Source organism: Tamandua tetradactyla, chromosome 25 (genome assembly GCF_023851605.1).
Source record: "Tamandua tetradactyla isolate mTamTet1 chromosome 25, mTamTet1.pri, whole genome shotgun sequence".
Taxonomy (NCBI): Eukaryota; Metazoa; Chordata; class Mammalia; order Pilosa; family Myrmecophagidae; genus Tamandua; species Tamandua tetradactyla.
Genome location: NC_135351.1, coordinates 42,037,681 through 42,057,208, shown reverse-complemented (window position 1 = coordinate 42,057,208; position 19,528 = coordinate 42,037,681). Strand labels below are relative to the sequence as shown.

Here is a 19,528-nt window from a genome sequence, read left to right as displayed (position 1 = left end):
GCTCAATAAATAAATAAAACTAAAAGAAACACAGCCAGGGATTAAAGAAATATATTCATTAGAAAATAAAGTGACGATCAAAGTGATGGTTTTCACATAGATTCAGAGAAGCAAGAGGAGACGGAGAAAAAAGAGGACAGAAGTAGAATAAGGCACAAGAAATAAAATTACAGCAGGGCACATTCTGAAGGCAGTGCCATCACTGCTAAATTTGGGGTTGGAAAGGAGAAGGTCACACTTACCTGAGTGAGGAGCGCATGTGATAAAGATGGCAAATAGGAACAGCAGAGGGTGTGGCTTCCACCTCCAGGGACAGTTCCACGTTCGACCTGCATGCCACATCCTGCGAGGGAAGAAAGCAACAACCGGGGTACAGAATTCAGTGGAGCCTTATGACAATGGCAAGGAAAGTATCGGTTTCCAACAGAGACTGGAAAATAGAAAGCTTTTTTTGTCTTGCTTCCAAATAAAGAAGAAACTTAGAAGATGAACTAATCATCTCCTATAAGTTTATGAGGCAAAGGGGAACAAAAGTCCCTGAATTTTATTTGCCACTTGGTCTTAACTTCCTTACCAGAATATCTATAATAGGTGAGTTCTGTGGGAAGATGGGAAACTAGTCAGACAACTCAAGAAAGAAATCATTTATGAAGAAATAAAGCAATTTCAGCTTTAGCCTTGAGCATCACCACACCTGCTCACCTGAGTAACAGGAGATATTTCTCTCAACCTCCCCCACTGTCTCCCAGAAACTGAGGCTCCAAGGAAATGTTTTCATTTTAGAGCATCTGATGCCCCTCAATAAATTGCCCAGGCTCTCTTCTTTCCCCTAAAAATGGAGCATTGAAGGTTTAACCTTCCAAAAATATTCATTTCTTTACACACGCAATAGCTATGGGTGTTTTAACATAGCCAGCAAACCACAAGTATGATAAAAACCTGTAAAGGGCATCAGCTGGGGGGGAAATGCTTTGAAAACTCTCAAGTAATCCTTCTGTACCACAGCCTCCTCCTTAAACAGAAAGCTACATTTCATAGTGACCTGGAGAGAAGGAGCCGCATGTACCATCTTGGCTCCAGCAGTGGACTGGCCCGTTTCACTGGCTCAGCACCATCGAAGGGGGCATGTCAGCAAGCGGGTGGCAGGGGACACAGGCAGTGGCCAAGGGACCCCAAATGGGTGGCTGAGCCAGAGTCTTGAGGCAGAAAGGCAGGTAAGTAAAAGCAAGAAACCTCCAGGAGATCTTTATATTCCCAACAGGAGAGGGTTGAGCTGGCTATAAGAGGTAGTTGAATCCTTTTATTTCCAAAAAGAAGAGCATCTAACACTGCCCTTAAGAGTCATAGTAAAGCCTTCACGTGAAGGTGGGTCCTCTCAGAAACAAGTGTCACACTAAACAGAAGAGCAGAAAATGGGAAGAAAAGACGCAACTAAGCAAAAGGCAACGTCTCAAGCCTGCAATCCCATCTCTGACTGCGGACGCCATGCGGCAGCGGGGAAGTGGGTCTGGAATCGGAGGAGCCTGGTCTGCTGCTGAATAACCCCAGGAAGCCCCCCATCGCCTTGTGCATCTGACTCCTCATCTGTGAGACAGGAGTGGCAGCACGAGAGGAGCCACCAAAGTAGGGCTTGTTAAGACCAGCGCCTGCCCCTCAGCAAGCACTTGGTAAGTATCAGCTCTTCTAACTGCTGCATTCGTCCCAGCTGTCCTGGCACAGGCTGGGTCAACCTGTCCATGGGGGAACCAAGAGAAAAGAGATCAACGAGAGCGGACGCCTGGATGAATGCCGCATGTCGATATCCGCGGATTCCGCGGTTATTTGTGAGATCACCTGGGAATGGGAATGGAAACGAGGATGCCCGTCTGCCATGAACACAGGAAGCTCAAGCTACATCTGAAACTCACGCCACACGTTTGTGACACCCAACGACGACTCCCACCAGCACACAGTCCCTGCGGAAATGCTGAAGAAGGGAAAAGGGTAAGAGTATTGTTTGTGTGTTTTCAAAAACTTCCAACCAAAATGCCCGAAATGGAAATCACGTTTATGTCTTATGGAAGCAATGTGTTTGGGTGAAAAATAACTATAATGGAATGGCAAAGATTTACATCCTGCTTCCCCTGCCAACAGTCGGGTCTGGGGGGCAAGTTTTAAACTCTCCGAGCCTACTCCTCTTCTGTGCACAGGGGAGTGGCCAGCACAGAGAACTGGGGGTGCCAGCGCACGGCACTTCACAGGGGTTCACTAACAAGGCTGTAACCTCAGTTCCCCCATCCTGGAAAAGGGGCCTATTTCCTATCTAGGCTGGAAGAATGAAGGCTTTCCCGTGCATTCCAGGATGAGTGGCCATGCTTCCCAAACAACAATACAACTATATTCAAAGAGGTCTAGAACTGGAAACCAAAGATGGAGTCCAATCTCCCACCTTCACAGAGGAGAAAACTGGGGCCCAGAGAAATGAAGGGACAATTCAATCAAAGCCAGCTGCCAGCCCAAGACAACGCCCAGCTGCTCATTCTTTGCAGTACATGGCAAGTCTCCGTTCTGAGTATCTGAATGACGGTCCCAAATTCAGTTCATGTGCTCTCTAGAATCACGCTCATCAGCAACTTCTCCTTTGCTACAAAAGGTTCTGACATTTAGCCATTCCATATGCAGTCCCCATGGCAGTGGACAAGAGCTACCTGCAGTCCCATTGGGCAGCCACCAAGTGACAACAAAGGGCTCTAGGCATTGCAATTGTGAAGACTCCCTCACTCGGCACGGAAAGAGATCCCAGGACAGGGCGAGCGTTTGCAACCTAACATAAACCATCTGACACGCCAACTTTCATCCACTTCACTGTTTACTGAAGAACAGAAACAAATAAATTAAGAATAGAACAGAGGAAGGAAAGCACTCTGTGTCTTCTCAGGGGATCACTTAGCAAAGACACATCCCTGAGATTTTAAGTTTTCTCACAGGAATGGAAAATCCTGAGCAGGGTTACTAAGGTTCTAAAAAGGAGTTACGGAAAACAGAGTGCAATCTGGTGATATTTTCGTTGTGACCTCAAAGTTCTGTCAAGGAGAGCAGGAATAATTTCAAGTAAAAGAGACTCATAAGCTTCTAGAACCTGAAAGGAGTTTAAAGCTTATGGGGGAAAAAAAAACATGATTGCACAGGTGAGAAAGTTAAGATGCTCAGGTACTTGCCCAGTCATAAAAGGGGTAGTGGGGCCCAAACTGTCACACCCCCCCCCCAGGCATCCAGCCCAGCTGTCCTTTGAGAGACCCAAGTTGCCTCTATTGCAGACTGGCTCCCCTTTTCAACTTGAACAGGCCACAGAATGCAATATACTGAGTCCTGTGTCAGGAAGCTTTAGAATTTTAGAATTGTACGGGAATTAGTTTAAATATGGGAATGACCCCTTGCAGCATGATTTTATCCAAATGCCTCACTAAAATAATCTTAAAACCTACCATCTCCCATCTCTCTACTCCTAGCGGTTTCCAACATCATGCTATAAATAGAAATTAGTGTAGGAATTTTGAAATTAGTGGAGATATTGATATGATACTTGTTCTATTGATATGACCAGTAGTCAAAACTAACTTTCTTCCCCAAATTTCAATTTTATTCCCATGGCAAATCTTTTTATAAAAGGGCATGGGGAGTGCCAAAGAGAATGCTTTAGTTCTTTCAGAGTGAAAAGAATGGTAATTTGATTTATTCAAGTCTGCTTGTGATTACATCTCTTCTACTGGTTCAAGATCACGCTCCTGAACCTCAAGTAATGAATAAAAAGAGAAAGTGGTATTCTGTTCCTCAGTCTAAGTCCTCACACCAAGCTGGCTTCACCCACACCCTTTGGAAGGCTGGAATAATATCCTTCACATCTGCGCAAATCTTAACCTTCCAGAGCATATGCACAAATGCCTGCACCCTAGGAGAGATTGGCTGTCAACCTCGAGACACACGCACATGCACACGCATTCACACACACCCAGGAGTTCATGTAAAGTGGGGGAATCTGAATAAGAACGGCTGACTGAATCAATGTCATGGTTCGGACCTTGTACTGCAGCTTTGTGGAATGTCACCATTGGGGGACACTGGGAAATGGGCACGTGGTCTCTCTGTATCATTTATCAAGCTGCAGGTGAATCTACAAATAACTCAATAAAAATTCAAATGAGAAAAAAGTTCACCCTAAAGCTCTAGTATAACTTACTCCCAGATGGGTTAGAGAAAAATTACATGACAAAGGAAGGAAGGGGGGGAGAAAGGGGGGAAATAGATAGAGATAGACAGACAGATCTGACAGAGACAGAAAGAGAAAGGGGCAATGATAAAAGATATGGGGTAAATATTTACACCGGGTAATGGGCAAACAGGTGTTCTTTGTACTACTTTTATTCTGGCCACATTTCTACACATTTAAAACTATTTCAAGATACGAAGTGATGCAGACACATGCTTCCATGAATTGTATAATGTTATTCTCATGAAACTCTCATCAGTATTACTCCTTTCATAACGGACAATGTCATAGAAGAAACAGTGCCTCATTTCGATTGACATTTTCATGTCCTTTGTATAATATTCTATTACGTTATAACTATTTTTCTTACTGACATGGTTTTTTCATTAATTCTATCATTTTTGCTAGGGACATTTTAAATGAATTCAAGTTGAGGTTTTCTTTTAAGGCACCCCCCAAAGTCCAACCTGAGTAAAGCTAATAAAGGAAAGTAAGATGGATACTCAGACAGCCACGCTCAGCTTCTACTGGCATTTTAGTTATTGATATATCCTGTAAATTTTATGGCCTAAACACGGAGTATGCAACCCCTATGAGAAATGTCATCCAATTAGAAACAAAAATGGACAGATGCAGTTTTTCCTATGCAAACCACACACATGGAACAAAGTCTTCCTCTATTTAGTCTAAATTCTAAATGGTCTCTAGAAATTTCTAATCATCCCATCAGAGATGTAAACTCTCCGTAAGATATTATGGGCAGTTAGAAAAATGGTCCGTTTCAAGGAAGTGGCCATCAGTTTATTTTTAATATATAAACGGATTCTCTTCCAAATCATTATTTCCAGAAATCATGGTGACGTATGCAGTGAGGCAGTGAAACTGCAGGCTTCTAATACTTCCCCATAAGCCAAGAGACAATAGCCTCATTCACCACTCACACTGGAAGGGCACAATGTCATGTAATTTATATAAGCCACAAATGGGACAGCAGCTTCATGCAGCTCGAGACCCATCAGTGCAAGCCTTACTAAATCTATTAAGTTTCGGAGTGCATGAAAAACATGCAGTCACTACAGCCCAAAATATGCCTGTTGTGTGCAATTTCAGAATTTGAGTGTAATGGTATATATGTACTCTTTCTCCACAAGAGAGGTGGAAAATATATTTAGTTTGTGTATTTTAAAAAGATCAAAATTAAAATTTTAAGGATAATATAAGTAATGTTCTCCAATTAAACATTTTTTGAGGAATAGTTACTTGAAAAGCTGATATTTCCATATATTCTACCATACACATAAAAAGAATCAGACTATCTTAACTTATTCTATATGAATTTTAAGCAGCAAAACTGGAAAAAATAGTTACAATCTACCAAAACTTTGAAATCTGGAAAAATTCCATTAAAATCATTCAAAAAGGAAAAAAAATCAAGGCGCCGAACCGTATATTTGATGCATTGAACATTCATGTGTATTCTACAGTGGCAAGACTTTTCAATCTTGTGAATTTCAACATCTGTTTTCATGTCACTTAATTTCAAAATCAGGAATTGTTTACATTACCTGCTGACCAGTTTTATATTTTTTTACTAGACAAACCGGTATTCATATTTTTTATGTGTAGTACACTTTTTTTTGCCTTGTAAGGTCTGAATAACCAAGAAAGCCGAAAGAAAGTTGGACAAACATTGCTCTTAAAAGCTCTGCTATATTTTCAGGAAAAACTGAAGTTTAAAACAAACTCATATTCCTTCAAAATGTGTGGTTTGTGTAGGAGAACAGGTCTCACATGAGGCCGTTGGCCGTTTCCCAAAGTAAATTCTTTCAGGTTATACCTTGTTGATTCCACTGGCAAAAATGAAGCTTTCAAACTCACAGGTGTGGAAATACTCCACACGCAGCTGTCATAAAAATAACTGGTTCCGGCCTAATTATACGGCTCGGGACCAGCTGCGGTGCGCAGGGCTTGTGGGTGCCGCTGTTTTCTTAAGGACTGGGGCTGGGCTGGGCTGGGCAGGGAGGTGGGCGGCGGGGCGAGAGGAAGACAGGACTGGGGAGGGTCCTCACCCAGCCCTGAACCGAAAGCGTAAACTCACGTGGGAAGAAAGGTGGGTGGCGAAGGCAGGGGGTGGGGAGTGACCATCAACTTCTACAAACTGCTGAATATTAGTTAGTGGAAGGGATTGGGGGGATGAAAATGTCCAAACGGGGCTCTGTTCAAGATTCGATAAAACACCAGAGGGGAAATTACATATTACAGGAAAAGTAACTTCTTAGTCGGCCACAAAAATCAGCTTGGCCTTTTTTAAAACAACCTTCCTCTTTCCATTCCAGAAGGCCGGGCTGTGCCTGGCAGCCCTTGTCCTGCCGCTCCCAGGCAACTGCCCCTGTGCGAAGGCAAACCTTTGGGGTTTCATCGCACCCCCGCACCCCCTTTCTAAGTGGACACCCCCTCACCATCCACAGGTCCGTCCCAGATCCTATCATTTTAAAGGAAACATCCGTTTCTTAATTCTTAATCTACAAAGTACATTGAGAGCCTTTTCTGTGCGCTTTTATTTATTTTTAACCATTCGAATAACCCAAGGATCCCAGAAGAACGTCTCGAGTCAGGGTGCGCCCGCATCCCCGCGCGCGCAGGTACCCGGCAGCCCCGAGCCCCGCGCTGCGAGCGCGCCTCCTCGGCACCGGCCCCGGCCCGGGCCCCTGGGCGCTGCCGCTTCCTCCCGGTTCCCTCCGAATCGAAAACGCGTTCCCCGCGTTCTCCAAGCCCCCCTTCCTCGGGCTCACGCCGCCCGGCTGGGAGTTTGCCCATCGTTGGGGAAAAGAAGGGCGCGCGCTCGTCCCAGCGCTGTCTGGCTGCTCATGGCAGTCCCGGGCACCTCAAGGCTCAGGGCACACCGGTTCCCCTTTTCCACGCGCCCGGAGTCCCGGCAAAAGTATTCAGTTGGGGCGGAGGTGTGTCGGGACTCCGCGCGAAGACGCGAGACTTACATGTTGGCATCCCTGCGCCGAGGTCTCCGAGGCCGCCGGTCACTCCGCACCGTCCCCCGGCCGTGCCCGGTCCCACGGGGACGCCCCGGCCCCGGGCGAGCGGGCTGGAGGCTCCCCAAGTCCTCGGGGCGCGCTCGCCGGCCGCCCTCAGCCGTCCCCGCGCGCTGCTCGGGCGCCAGGTGCGCGGGCCGCTGGAGCTCCAGTGCGCTCGCGGGCGGCGGGCGGGGCGGGCCGGGGCGGGCTCCTCCCTGCCGAGCCGTGCGGGGCCGCGGGCGGCGCGCGGGGAGGCTGCTCCGCCGGGCTCCTGCCGGCCGGGTGGGAGGCGGGTGGGCGTAGGAAGCGGCCGGTCCTCCGGCTGGTGGGAGGCGGCACTTGGTCCCGCAGCTCCGCCCCAGTCCCCTCCCCGAGGGGCCCCGTGCCCGGAGTCAGGCCTCGCGCCCCTGTCCCAGTGTCCGCGACTCCGGGAGCTCGGCTCCGGGCGGCCCCACCCGGGAGCGACAGTCGAGCGCGGGACGCCCAGGTCCCCGCGCGGCGGCAGAGGAGCTGCAGGGAGGGCGCAGGACAGGCCGAGGTCACGGACGGCCTGGAGCGCGGAACCCCGGGGGCCCTTTTGGGGAAACGGCGGGAAGCTCGGAACCGAGCGGCTACTGCGGCCTCCTCCCTGCCCACGGGACGTGCGCTGCGGGCTGCGCGCCACCAGGCCTGGCTGTCCTCCTTGCTCTTCTCTCCTTCCCTCTCCTTCCCTTTCCTTTTCTTATCCTTCCCCTTGCCTTGCCTCGCCTCGCCCTTTCTTTTCTTCCTTTCCCTCCCTCTTTGAATTTCTGCCTTCTGCCTTCCTGTCCTTTTGTTCTCCCCGTCTTTTTCTGCTTCGAACTCAGAGTAAAGGGAGTTGCTGTGTCTTGGGAGTTGGCTCAGCCCCCCACCCCCACCCCCTGCCACCACCCACCTCTCCATCTCTGCACCGGCAGGCCAGGGGGATGGGGAGATGCCAACATCCCTTCTCCTGCCCAGGAGGGATCCAGGCTTTTAGAGCGAGCTGAGCCGCAGCAGGTGCACTGCACCCCTGTCATGCCCCCCCCCCCAGGCCTTCCCCTGCCGCCTGCTGAGACCCGAAGTTCCCCAAATAGAGATCGATCCTTTTTGGCTTAAGCTTTGTCGTCTGTTTAAATGCCTCTAAATGCCCCTAGGGGAGTGGAAGCACTCTAAAACCTTCACTCCTGGGGTTGGAATGGTTCATTCCCCTCCTGGAAAGTAGAATTTGGGGAGTGCAGCGAGAGAAGAAGACAGCCTCGGGGGTCTGGGATCTGACACAGTAGGAACCTGTGAAAGCGAGTGGGCAGGTCTGGGGTCAGGTCACTCCCCCACGGTCCAGCCTGACCCTCTCTGACAGAACCCTGGGACTCAGGAGAAGACCAGAAGACACTGCTCCTTACAAGTCACTGTGTAACAAAGGCAAATCCAGGTGCCAACTGGGGAAGTGGCAGCCTCCTCTCCTGCCCCTGGCAAGTAACTGCCCGGCAAAGGGGACTGGACAAGCTTCCTGAAGATAAGGAAGGAGAAATGGGACACACTTGAAAAGAGCCTCACTTCCCATGGAGGTCTGCAATCGGTCCTCAGATACTAGAGGCAAAACCTGCCCTAGAGCTAACTGTCCAACTTGCCCTGCACACAAATGCACATGGGCACACAGGCACACACAAATGTGCACATACACCAGACACACGTGCAATTGTGCACAACCTTGCACACATGCACACACACACAAATGCACAAACATGCATACATGCACGCACAAGCGTCACAACATAGAACTGCCAGAAAATTTACCTGGCATTGTTCAGCCAGTGATAGAGAACTACTGGGTTGGAGAAAAACAGATCAAGCATGACTTGAGCTCACACAGCCATGGCAGAAAGGAGCTGGAGCTGGTCCAGATGCCAGAAAATCCAAGGGTGTGTTTTCGTGGGACACTTTTCAGTATTTAGCTAGATGAATAAACTGGATGATTACTAGAGAAACCGAATCATAGCTTTTAAGGGAAACTGAAGTTTGTCTTTTCAACCCTTTCAGGTACCGGCTGGGAAAGTGAAAGCCAGAGACGCTGGGGGATCTGCACGCAGGCTAGAGGGGAGGGGCCTAGGGCCCAGCTCTGCAGACCCCCAGCGCCAGGCGGTCTGTGCACCAGACTAGGCGGAAGAAAGTTAAGTGCTACTCACAGAAATTTTTTAAACGGTATTTATTATTTTGCAGTTCCTGTGGGCCAGGGATCCAGGCACAGATTCCCACAGGGTCTCTGGCAAGCCTGCCGCCAAGGGATCCAGTGGGTTCTTACCTGACTTCATCCAGAGAAAGGAGCTGCTGCTCAGCTCACTCGTGCGATTGCTGCACTCAGAATTTCAAAGCTAGAAGAAACCATCAAACATCAGGGTTAAAAATATATATATATATGTATATAAGTAACTGAAATAAATGGACATGAATTTAGAAGATGGAGAAGTATATTTACATGTGCTGATATATGCTGAAGTGTTCATGGATTTATCTCCTTGTAGTTTCTGTATAACCACATGAGTCACAGATAAGATATTTCATTGGGCCAATATATTGATAGAATCTGTTAGTTTAACACTCTGTCCTCAAAGTCAGCATTTGCTCCTTTTCTAGGGAAGAGTGTGCTTGAGGAAATGGATGTATCATGGAAAGAACGGGGTCCTTTACCGCAGTTGACCTCGCTTCCAAACTGGCCCTGCAATTTCCCAGCACAGTGAACTCGGCTTGTTTACTTAAACTCTGTGAACCTGGTTTGGAGGATGAAAAGAAGACTGTAATGTTTAACTCAGGGGCCGTGGAGGCAGCATCAGCGAGGCTGCGCTTACCTCAGTTCCTTTCCTGGAATTTGGTGAGAAATGTTGGTTGCCTTCCGCCTGCCCCAAGTATCAGATCATTCCAAACCGAAAGCACATTCCTGGGACAGCATTCCTGTCTAGTGCACGCTCACCATCCGTTTGAGGCCTTATCAGGGCTGGACACTCAGCTTTGGGGAACACCGTCTCCCAACTGGAATCCGACATTCAGGCCGTCTGCCCCCATTTACAAGGCCCTTCGTCCCTCCCCCTCACCTGCCCTTTCTCTGCCTTTGCGCCTGCCTTGGTTTAACCATTTCCCCTCCAGCTCCCTGCAACCTTCCCTCTCACCACCTGAGTCTGCCAGTCAGCCCTGATGCCAATGGACTCCAACGGATCCAGCGTCTCGCCCCCGATAACTCAGTTCCCATCTCTCCAGAACAGGACGTTTCGGACAGGCAAACGAAGGGCACTGTTGAGCTTTTGAGCAACAATGTAAAAATGTTTATAGTAAGAGTAGTTATAATACATTAGTCTTGGACGGTGTGCCAGGCAGTATATAGGTTATATTCCTGTAGATAAAAACTAGATCTTTACTTTTTTTTAAATGATTCAGCCCCATTACTGTTTTTTTCTGTCATTCTGCTCCATCCTCCACGAAAGCGAGCCCTCTGCTTTTGCCACACACGTTGCATGCCTCAGTGGGCTGGTAGGAACAAGTGGCCCTGGCTTATCTACATCAGCTGATGTCATCCTGTCTGGTCCCTGGTCTCCTTCCCTCTCATGGGGGAGGCCCCTTGTTTCAGCTTGTTAAAGCTGATGAAATGTAACATACCAGAAATGGATTAGCGTTTACAGTGGGGATTTATTAGCTTACAAGTTTACGGTTCTCAGGACACGGAAAATATCCAAAGTAAGGCATCAACAGGACACTACCTTTTCTGAAGACTGCCTGCTGGCGAGCTTGGGCTCCTCTGTCACCTGGGAAGGCACACGGTGGCGTCTGCAGGTCCTTCTCTCCTGGGTTTAGTTACTTTCAGCTTCTGGCTGCTCCATCTCTCAACTTCTCTGGGTGCTTTGCTGCATTTCATAATTTTACCTTTTAGCCCCTTTTATCCTCTTATAAAGCTTCTGGCTTCAGTGGCTTGCCTTCAGCTTCTCTGGGGCTTTTTCTGTGAGTTTCTCTTAATTTCATCTCTTAGCTTCTGTATGGGTTTTATTCTCTTATAAAGGACTCCGGTAAGAGCAATACGACCTACCTTGGAAGAGAAGGGCCACATCTCAATTGAAACAACCTAATCACAAGGTCCCACCTACAATATTGCTCCTGAGGGACCGTCTTTGTGTTCACCAACCCGGCCGCTCCCAGGCCCCTTCGCGCTGACGTGGCCCAGCCCCTGTTGCAGAAACCCCTTTGTTCCCTTCACTTTCCTTCCTGGCCTGAGAGACTAGACATAGCTGTTCTTTCTCTGCTGTGCCTCAAACATTTTATCTGTACCTCAGAACCTCCAATCCCATTCCACCAAGGTCCTCTGCTGCTCACCCTTATGAAAAATGAATATAGGCAATTTGAACATTTTTTGTTTGCTACCTGCCCAGTCATCCCTGGAGGCCAGAAGTGGACACTAGCTGGAAGCTTATATTTGGGTGAAGGAGAAGCAGGATCGAGCAAAGGGAAAAGAAAAATGAAAAGTGAATATCTCAAAAAATACCATACCTCCACAATTTCACAATCTCTGTGAATGACAGTTATTCCTATTTCTTTTTTGCAGGGGCAGGTACTTGGACGTGAAACCAGGTCTCTGGCATGGCAGGTGAGAACTCTGCCTGCTGAGCCACTGTGGCCCACGCAATTATTCCTATTTTTAAAGATAGGAAATTGGAGTTGAAGTGGCTAAGTGACTTACCCAAGGTCATGCGACCAGCAAGCAGCAGGGTAAACCCATGCTGAGGCCCACAACGATGCTGACCTCTGGGCTGACCCAGAGACCTTACCCTACACTCCTGCAATCGAGTATCTGAATCCACAGTCAGTGAGCCAAGGAAATCTTACTCACTGCTTTCAATCCAGAGTACCCATTTATAGACATCCATTTCAAATGTGATTCCTTCATCAATCTTGTTAACAGTCATTTCTGATTTTGTTATATGCAAATGTAATAAAGTTGTTTCCTATATTTGAGTCGTAAAGACAGTTCCGACCTGAGCAAAGCCCCCATGAAATCCCACAGAGGCCTGAGCGTTATGTGTGACAGTGACCGTCTAGTACATTTAGCCCAGCGATGGCCGCCATAGTCTCACAAAGGATGACCTACCTCAGGCAGTTCTCCTGATCTACTGTAGACATTCTCATTCTCAACCCAGAGCACTAGTTGGAGGGCAAGGTTTGATCTTGAACTGGTCCTGCTGGCTCTTCCTAATCAACACATTCTTGTCCAAGTGGTCAGAAGCCATCTCTGCTGTAACCCATCCCTGGTGCCATCAAAGAGAAACATCAAGATCACAAGAGTCCACTTCCCGTAGCTCCTCTTTTCCTATGAGAAAATCCGAACAAATTACTTAGTGCTTGAGAGTCGACATGACATATAATGTGAGCCCAGTTCTTCCAGTTGGCTGAGTTTAGCCTGCTACAAACGTCATGCCCTGGAGGTCCTCGGTCTTCCCCGTATAATAGAAACATCACTGTCAACGAAGATTCCCACCATTCTTTGGCCAGTCCTACAGGCGTGCCACTTGATTACGTTAATTCCACATAGCACCTCCTTTATACTTCATGACAAATTTCCAGTTACAGAAATGTGGGCTAAGAGAGTTTAGAGAGCTAGGATTAAACTCTGTTTCTGACTACAAGACCCCTACACTTTACCAACCCAGCAGAGGTGCCCAAGGACAGCCTGATCAGATGTGGATCTGGGAAATACAAACATACAGGTTTTTCAGCTGTTGCATGATCCTGCTCAAAATCAGTGACTCACCAACTATATGGAAATCAATTAATGTTTCTGAGCATCCAGGTGCATATGTACATTGCATTCGTAACCTATGCTTCACAAACTTGGAAAGCCTCCTGAATTATACAGGAAAATCAAGTATAGTAACTTCTTGGGATGAAATGCAAGAGTGAGAGCTGGGTTCAAACAAGCCATCATTAATCTCCTTGCTGTTTGTTCATTCAAGACTGTGTGTAACACTTACTGCCTGCTGGGTGCGGTTCTAGGCACTGCCTACAGCAGTGAACAGAAGTCAACAATGTCCCCCCCCTTGAATGAGCTCTTCTCTCAAGGGATGGGATGGGTGGGGAGGGAGGTTATAAAGTTCCAGGAGGCAGATCCATAACATAGACCGTGATAAGTTCTTTGCAAAGGAAGGTAAGGAACAATTAGAGAAAGATAAGATGAAAGGTGCTATCTTCTATGAAATACTTAGGAAGAGGCTTTCTGCCAAGATGTCACTGAAGAAGAGATAAAGATTGAGTAGAAGGAGCTGGGTGGTTATCTGAGTTCCAAATAAGTACTAACAATTGCAGATGCCCCCAACACAGGAGTGGCTCGGCCCATATGTGGGTCCAAGAAGGGTAGAGGCAAGGAGGACTGGGCCCTTCATCGCTGCATCTGGGTGGGGGGAGCTGCTCATGGTCACCCATTGGAGAAGATAGCAAGGGGAAGATGCAGGTTTGGGTGGAAAATCAAGAATTCACTTTGAGACCTGGTAAGTTTGAGATGTTTCTGAGACATTCTAACAAGTACAGCTATTACACTGCCTGGGACGTCTTAGGTGCTCACCCACAGTGGGAGGAAGGAAGGGAGTGGGGGAGGAGCCGGCAAGCATTGCTTCTGAAGGTTTCACTTGAAATCAGTGTTGATCTCCTGATTGGTTGTTTGCAGCATGAACTTTCAAGAAGAGGCGGGATTTTGGTTAAGCCTTGAAGGAGAGGCGGGATTCACAGAGAAAGAGGAGTGAGAACTGAGACAATGGGGTCAATTATAGCACCAATGAGGAAAGCATGATCGATATTTCAGGGCAAGTGAGCAAAAGGCTAATGGAAGAGAGATTGTGGGAAGCCAGGGGCGGGGGGACGGGGTGGGGGGGGTGCTGGCTAACAAGGTGGGCTGCATCTCATCGGAATTTCAGAACCATTGGAACTTTCCTTTGACTGTCTTTTTTGTTTGTTTAGCTTGTGGGCAAGGGAGCCACACGAGGAAAGCAATGCCTTAGAAAATTAATCAGGATGGGTTATAGTGGAGAAGACCTATGCAAGGAGGAAAATGAGGAAGCCACTGCATAGCATAAGGTGACTCTGGGAATAGCGCAGCAGCAATGGCAGTGAAATGGAGGTACTGGGTTCACGAGACTCACGAAGGTAAGGAGGCATGATTCTTATTGAGTCCAATCCCGTGCAACTTTGGTGCGTCACCTCATGGCAGCCATTATGATTGGCTGCGTTTCTGTGGATGTCTACAGGGATGCATTGTCTTATTTGTACATGATATTGCTGTGGAGTCGTTGGGGGTTGGTAGAGTTTGGACTTGATGCACCTCAGAAAAACCTGTTCTTAATGTTAATCCACTCCTGTGGGCATGAACCCATTGTGAGTAGGATCTTTTGATAAGGTTTACTTCAGTCCAGGTGTGATTCGCTTCAATCAGGAAGGGTCTTAATCATATTGCCAGAGTCCTTTATAAGCAAAATAAAATTCAGACACAGAGGGAGCAGTCAGAAACTGAAATTCAACAGAACCTTGAAAGAAAGGGAAAGACCAGGAGATGACACCATATGCATTGCCATTTTATAAGCTAAGGACTAAGCATTTCCAACAGCCAGTCCCAGAAAGTCACAGTCTTCTAGGAGACAGAATTGCCCTGAAAATTCCTTGATTTGGACTTTCTTTCAGCTTCAAAACTGTTAGCAAATACATTCACATTGTTTACCCCAACCCCACTGCATGGTATTGACTTAGCAGCCCAGGAGACTAAACCGTTGGCCAGTTTTGGGGTGGAGGAGGGGGTTCTCCAACACATGGCAGGACTGCTCTTCCCTTGCCCTTGGATATTAGATGTGGTTGTGTGACTTACTTTGGCAGATGTGATGTGGGTGTGAATGATGTGTCACTTGGAGCAAAGCTCTTAAGAAATAAAGCGCAGTTTTTCACCTTTTCTTCCTGCTGACACAGCAATGGGCAGTACTCTAAATAGGGAGATTCTGTCATTCCATCAGCTGGAGTTCTGGAGTGAGGGTTGTGTGCAGCAGATGGTCAGCCAACCTGCAGAGGTAACATAGTGCACATGACCAATAAGTCTTAGTTGCCAAAAGCCACTAAGGTTTGGGTATTAGTTGTTACTAGGGCACAATATAGCTGCTCCTGACTGATACAGCACCTGTTATCTAAAGAATAAATGAAGCAATGTATAATTAAATGCAAAGATATTTAAAGAATTAACATTAAACTGTTTTATGTTAGAAAATCTGAAATTTTTCATTATTTCAAAACTATTGACCACGAGATGCATCATTGAAATATAATGATATTCATAAACCTGGCCAAAGAGATAAACATGAACAAGAAAGAACAGTTTTTATTATGTATGGCTTTATTGAATTGATTCTATAAAAGCTTTCTGTGTTCTCTTTTTAAAAATCAAAGCAAAGTAGTTTTCCAGAGATTTGGCAGAAAATGGAAATCATGTTTGTGTGTGTGTTTGTGTGTGTGTGTGTGTGTGTGTGTGTGTGTTGCATGAGAGAGGGGAAAATTCAATTCCCCTTGGGAGAATGACAAAACTGGAGTAGAAGTAAAAGTTTGTGAATCCAATACAAATACCCTCTCTATGAGGGCTCTTGATGCTGACTTTAATATCAGAGATCTACAATTGAAGAAAAAGCTAATTAATTCAAAATGAGCCTCTTACTACTAGGGGCACTGAGGAATGCGTTTAGAATGGTGCAGCCAAGAACATACTCCTGGAGGTGAAGAAACAACCAGTGTCCACTTTTAGATACGCTGGACAACTTTTCAACTATTTCATTAAAAATGAAATGAGATGGGAAGACACGTATATTACACAGACTTTATTAAGCAGCTGCTATTAAACCAAAAAGGGGGGCATAATTCTGGGAGTAGGATATGCTGACTTAAATTGAGCCCCCCTAGAAAGCACGTTAGAGAAGTTGCACATGGCCTGAGCCCAGAGTGACAAAATGGAGAAGTTCAGGGGTGGGGACTCGGGCAGAGGGATGTGGCCATCATAAACGCTTACAACAGGACCATGTTCGTGTATTTGGGGGAAAGAAAGAAGGCAAGTGTGGCTGGAGGACAGGGGTGAGGGCAGGGGGACAGGGAGTGAGGACAGGGAGACGGGCAGGAGCCATGTCACGCAGAGGTTGAAGGTCAGAGTAAGGAGTTGGACTATTATTTTATGTGCATTGTGTGCTGTCACGGGGTCTAAACAGGGAACTGCCAACATGCCAGAGGGGAGCACTCTTGGGAGGGAGGCAGCCACGTGGGTGGATATCGCAGGGGTCTGGGTGGGAGATACCGGGGGTTTGGGCTATGGTGTTGGTAGAAAAGGTGAAGAGAAGTAGACAGATTCAGGATAAGTTTTAGAGGCTGGGATGAGTAACAGAACTTAGATTGATTCAGATGTAGGAGGTGGAGAGAAATCGAGAAAGCAAGGAAGAACTTGGGTTTTAGGCTTGGGCCCTGCATGGGTGGTTTTGGAGGAAGGGGATATGCTAAGTGTGAGATGCCTACAGACATCCAAGTAGAGATATCGAGTAGACGCCTGGAGTTGAAGGGGCAGATTTGGAAATCAGCAGGATACAGATGACGTGGAATGAGAGGAGTGCATTCCAGGGAGACAGAGACAAGAAGAAATGAGAGCTGAGACCATGCTCCAGATAAACCAACATTTCAAGAGGAAGAGGGGCCACCAAAGCAGACTGAGAAGGAGCAGCTGGTGAAGGGAACTTGTGTTGTCACAGAGGCCAGAAGAAGAACCTGCTTCAATTAGGAGGAAGTGCTCAGCTGGGTAACTGTGACCAAGACGCTTGAAGGCAGTAACGTAGAGTTCCCTGGTGACGTGGGCAGGACTGGTGTCATCAGATATGATCATGGAATAGCTTGAGAAAAGAGCAGAAGGCAAGCGACTGGAAAGAGTCAACACTTCCAAAAAAAGTTGGTGCTGACCTGAAGCACAGCAATGCAACGTACTGTTCTTGGAGAGGAGTGTGCAGAGTGGAGATGTAACGTTTGTAGGTAGGTAGAAATGATTCAAGAAAGAAGCTGATGATGGGAGGGTGGGGTGGGGGTGATTACAGGAGTGATGCTTTTGGGAGCAAGAGAAGATGAGGGTGAATCAGAGGCATGTTCTTTAATGGTCGCATCCTGTCATCACGCAGCAGTGTCTGCAGAGGTTTGATTAGAAGGATGGATCACAAGGGAAAGTGGGTCCTGACGGGGATAAGGCCACAGAAAGGTTGGAATTTTATAAGAAAGAGTGAGTGCACCATAAGCATAGGAGGCACCAAACACTGGCCAAGCCAGGTGCAGGTTTTACTCAGCGGTTGTTAACCAGTGGCCACTTGTCCCCTGCCTTGTTGGGAATTGCTGCATGCCTATAAAATAGGATGTTAGAAATGACCTAGGGAAATAGCATGGAGTGGGGAGTCCTTCCCCCCTCACCATCACAATCCCACAGTTACCTGCACCTGAGAACAAAGCCAGGGGCCCTTTGAGGACGGCAAAGCCCAGAGTCGTTCGGGTCTTCCTAAAACCCTTCATTCATTCAAAGAATTTCCCCCGTGCTGGGCTAGACTTTCTCAGGTTCTTATTGGGCTGCGCACCATGCAGAAATTCCACCAAGTATTTATTTACTCTGCTATGAATAGCAAACACTAACAGCGTGAGTACATTTTTCTCTTAAGGTTTCTAGTAACCCTAGGTTTGGGCTTCCAGGACCTGGAGCGGGAGGTGATGGGCTGGAGGGCTCTCCACCATAATGCAGGCTCTTCGGGGTCCCTGTTTTCAGGCACCCTCCCCACCTCTGGCCCTGGAGGCTGGAATCCAGAGCCTCTTAGATTTAGTCTCTCCGGGCCGTTTCCTGCCAAGTGGAGAAGGGTGGTTGCTTAATTGCAGGGGTTGGGGGTGGGAATTGGAGGCTTGTTGCTCCTTCTATAAATCCTCAAGCAGGCGCCTGCTGCACCTCTGACTGCAGGGAGTTTTGTGTGTCCAATTTCTGACACACTCCTTACCTTTCTCGGTAAGGGCGAATCGTTGGTCACCATCTACGTAGATTTAGGTTTGAAATCCCTCCGCTAAGTCATTCCTCTCTCTTCCATCAGCTTTCCAGGTTCCTACGTGGATCTTCTGAGTGACAGGGATCTCCAAGTCTCACTGAAGTGGAGTTTGTTTGGAGATAGACATGGACATGGAAAATAAGTGCCATACCTACTGGGTTAAATGATGGAAGTGGTCCTTTAAGAACTGAAGACTAGCTTCTAAGATTGAGTACTTGGAGTATGATCAATTGTTAGAAATGTTGGCGCTTAGCATATTCATTCTTGGTGTTTTAAAGGCTATTCTTAAAAACCTAAGGTAGGGTTTATGTCTTGAAATATATGAAATCCTTACTCTCTTGAAGCTAATTGAACTTCATACTGAGACAAATTATGTACTCCCCATGGCATAGCTTTTAACTATGTTCAATTTTTTTTAGACATTCGTGCGGTTAGTCTCACATTCTTTAGCACAACTACATATATTAACCTTGTCCCCGTTTATCTGCTTGATCCTACAGATGAAATGGCAGTGGTGGAAGCCAGCATTTTTATGCTAATTTTGAGGGATTATCCACAGCTTCCTATCACATTTTATTGCAATAATTCATTCAGAAATGACCTGTGCCACTTTGAAAGGATTTATGTACCCTAGAAAAGCCATGTTCTAATCCTCATCGATCTTGCAGGAGAAACTGTTTCTTCTAATCCCCATTTAGTAGGTTGGAACTTTAGGTTGGAAACTTTAATTAGATTATCTCCATGGAGATGTGACTCAATCAAGAGTGGGTATTAAACCTGATTAGGTGAGGTAAGTCTCTGCTCATTCCAGGTAGGTCTTGATTAGTTTACTGGGACCCTATAGAAGAGGAGACATTTTTCTTTAAGAGAATGCCTTTTGAGGATGACGAGAAAGTCACAGCAGAGCCACAAGGCCAAGAGAACCACAGAGTTCACCAGCCATGACCTTTGGAGATTCTGAGAGAGCAGAGAATGCTGTAGAACCACGAAGCACAGAGTCCATCAGCCAGCGACTTTTGGAGATGAAGAAGGAAGACACCTCCTCAAGAGCTTCATGAAACAAGAAGCCAGAAGAGAAAGCTAGCAGACTGCCATGTGCCCTTCCAGCCGAGAGAGAAACGCTGAATGTCACTGGCCTTCTTGAACCAAGGTAT

The 19,528-nt window shown here is 47.0% G+C and overlaps 1 protein-coding gene and 1 long non-coding RNA gene across 3 annotated transcripts in view; one reads left to right on the top strand and one right to left on the bottom strand.

The window, feature by feature from the left end:
• ADGRG6 (adhesion G protein-coupled receptor G6) overlaps nt 1-8,211 on the bottom strand; it is a 130,367-nt gene extending 122,156 nt beyond the window's left edge. The window contains exons 1-2 of one of the 2 annotated variants that reach the window (XM_077143342.1): nt 8,189-8,211; nt 243-343 (exon numbers count right to left, since the gene is read on the bottom strand). In XM_077143342.1, coding sequence (XP_076999457.1) covers nt 243-343; nt 8,189-8,196 — 109 coding nt within the window. In that variant the 5' untranslated portion in view covers nt 8,197-8,211. Of the gene's footprint in view, nt 1-242; nt 344-7,242; nt 7,400-8,188 lie in introns of those variants that run through there. The other variant, XM_077143343.1, reaches the window with a different exon arrangement.
• A 5,230-nt stretch (nt 8,212-13,441) lies between these two features.
• LOC143668734 (uncharacterized) lies at nt 13,442-18,635 on the top strand. The gene is made up of 3 exons (XR_013168538.1): nt 13,442-13,793; nt 14,260-14,376; nt 18,420-18,635. It is a non-coding gene; the product is annotated as an uncharacterized LOC143668734 (long non-coding RNA).
• The last annotated feature ends 893 nt before the right edge of the window (nt 18,636-19,528 follow it).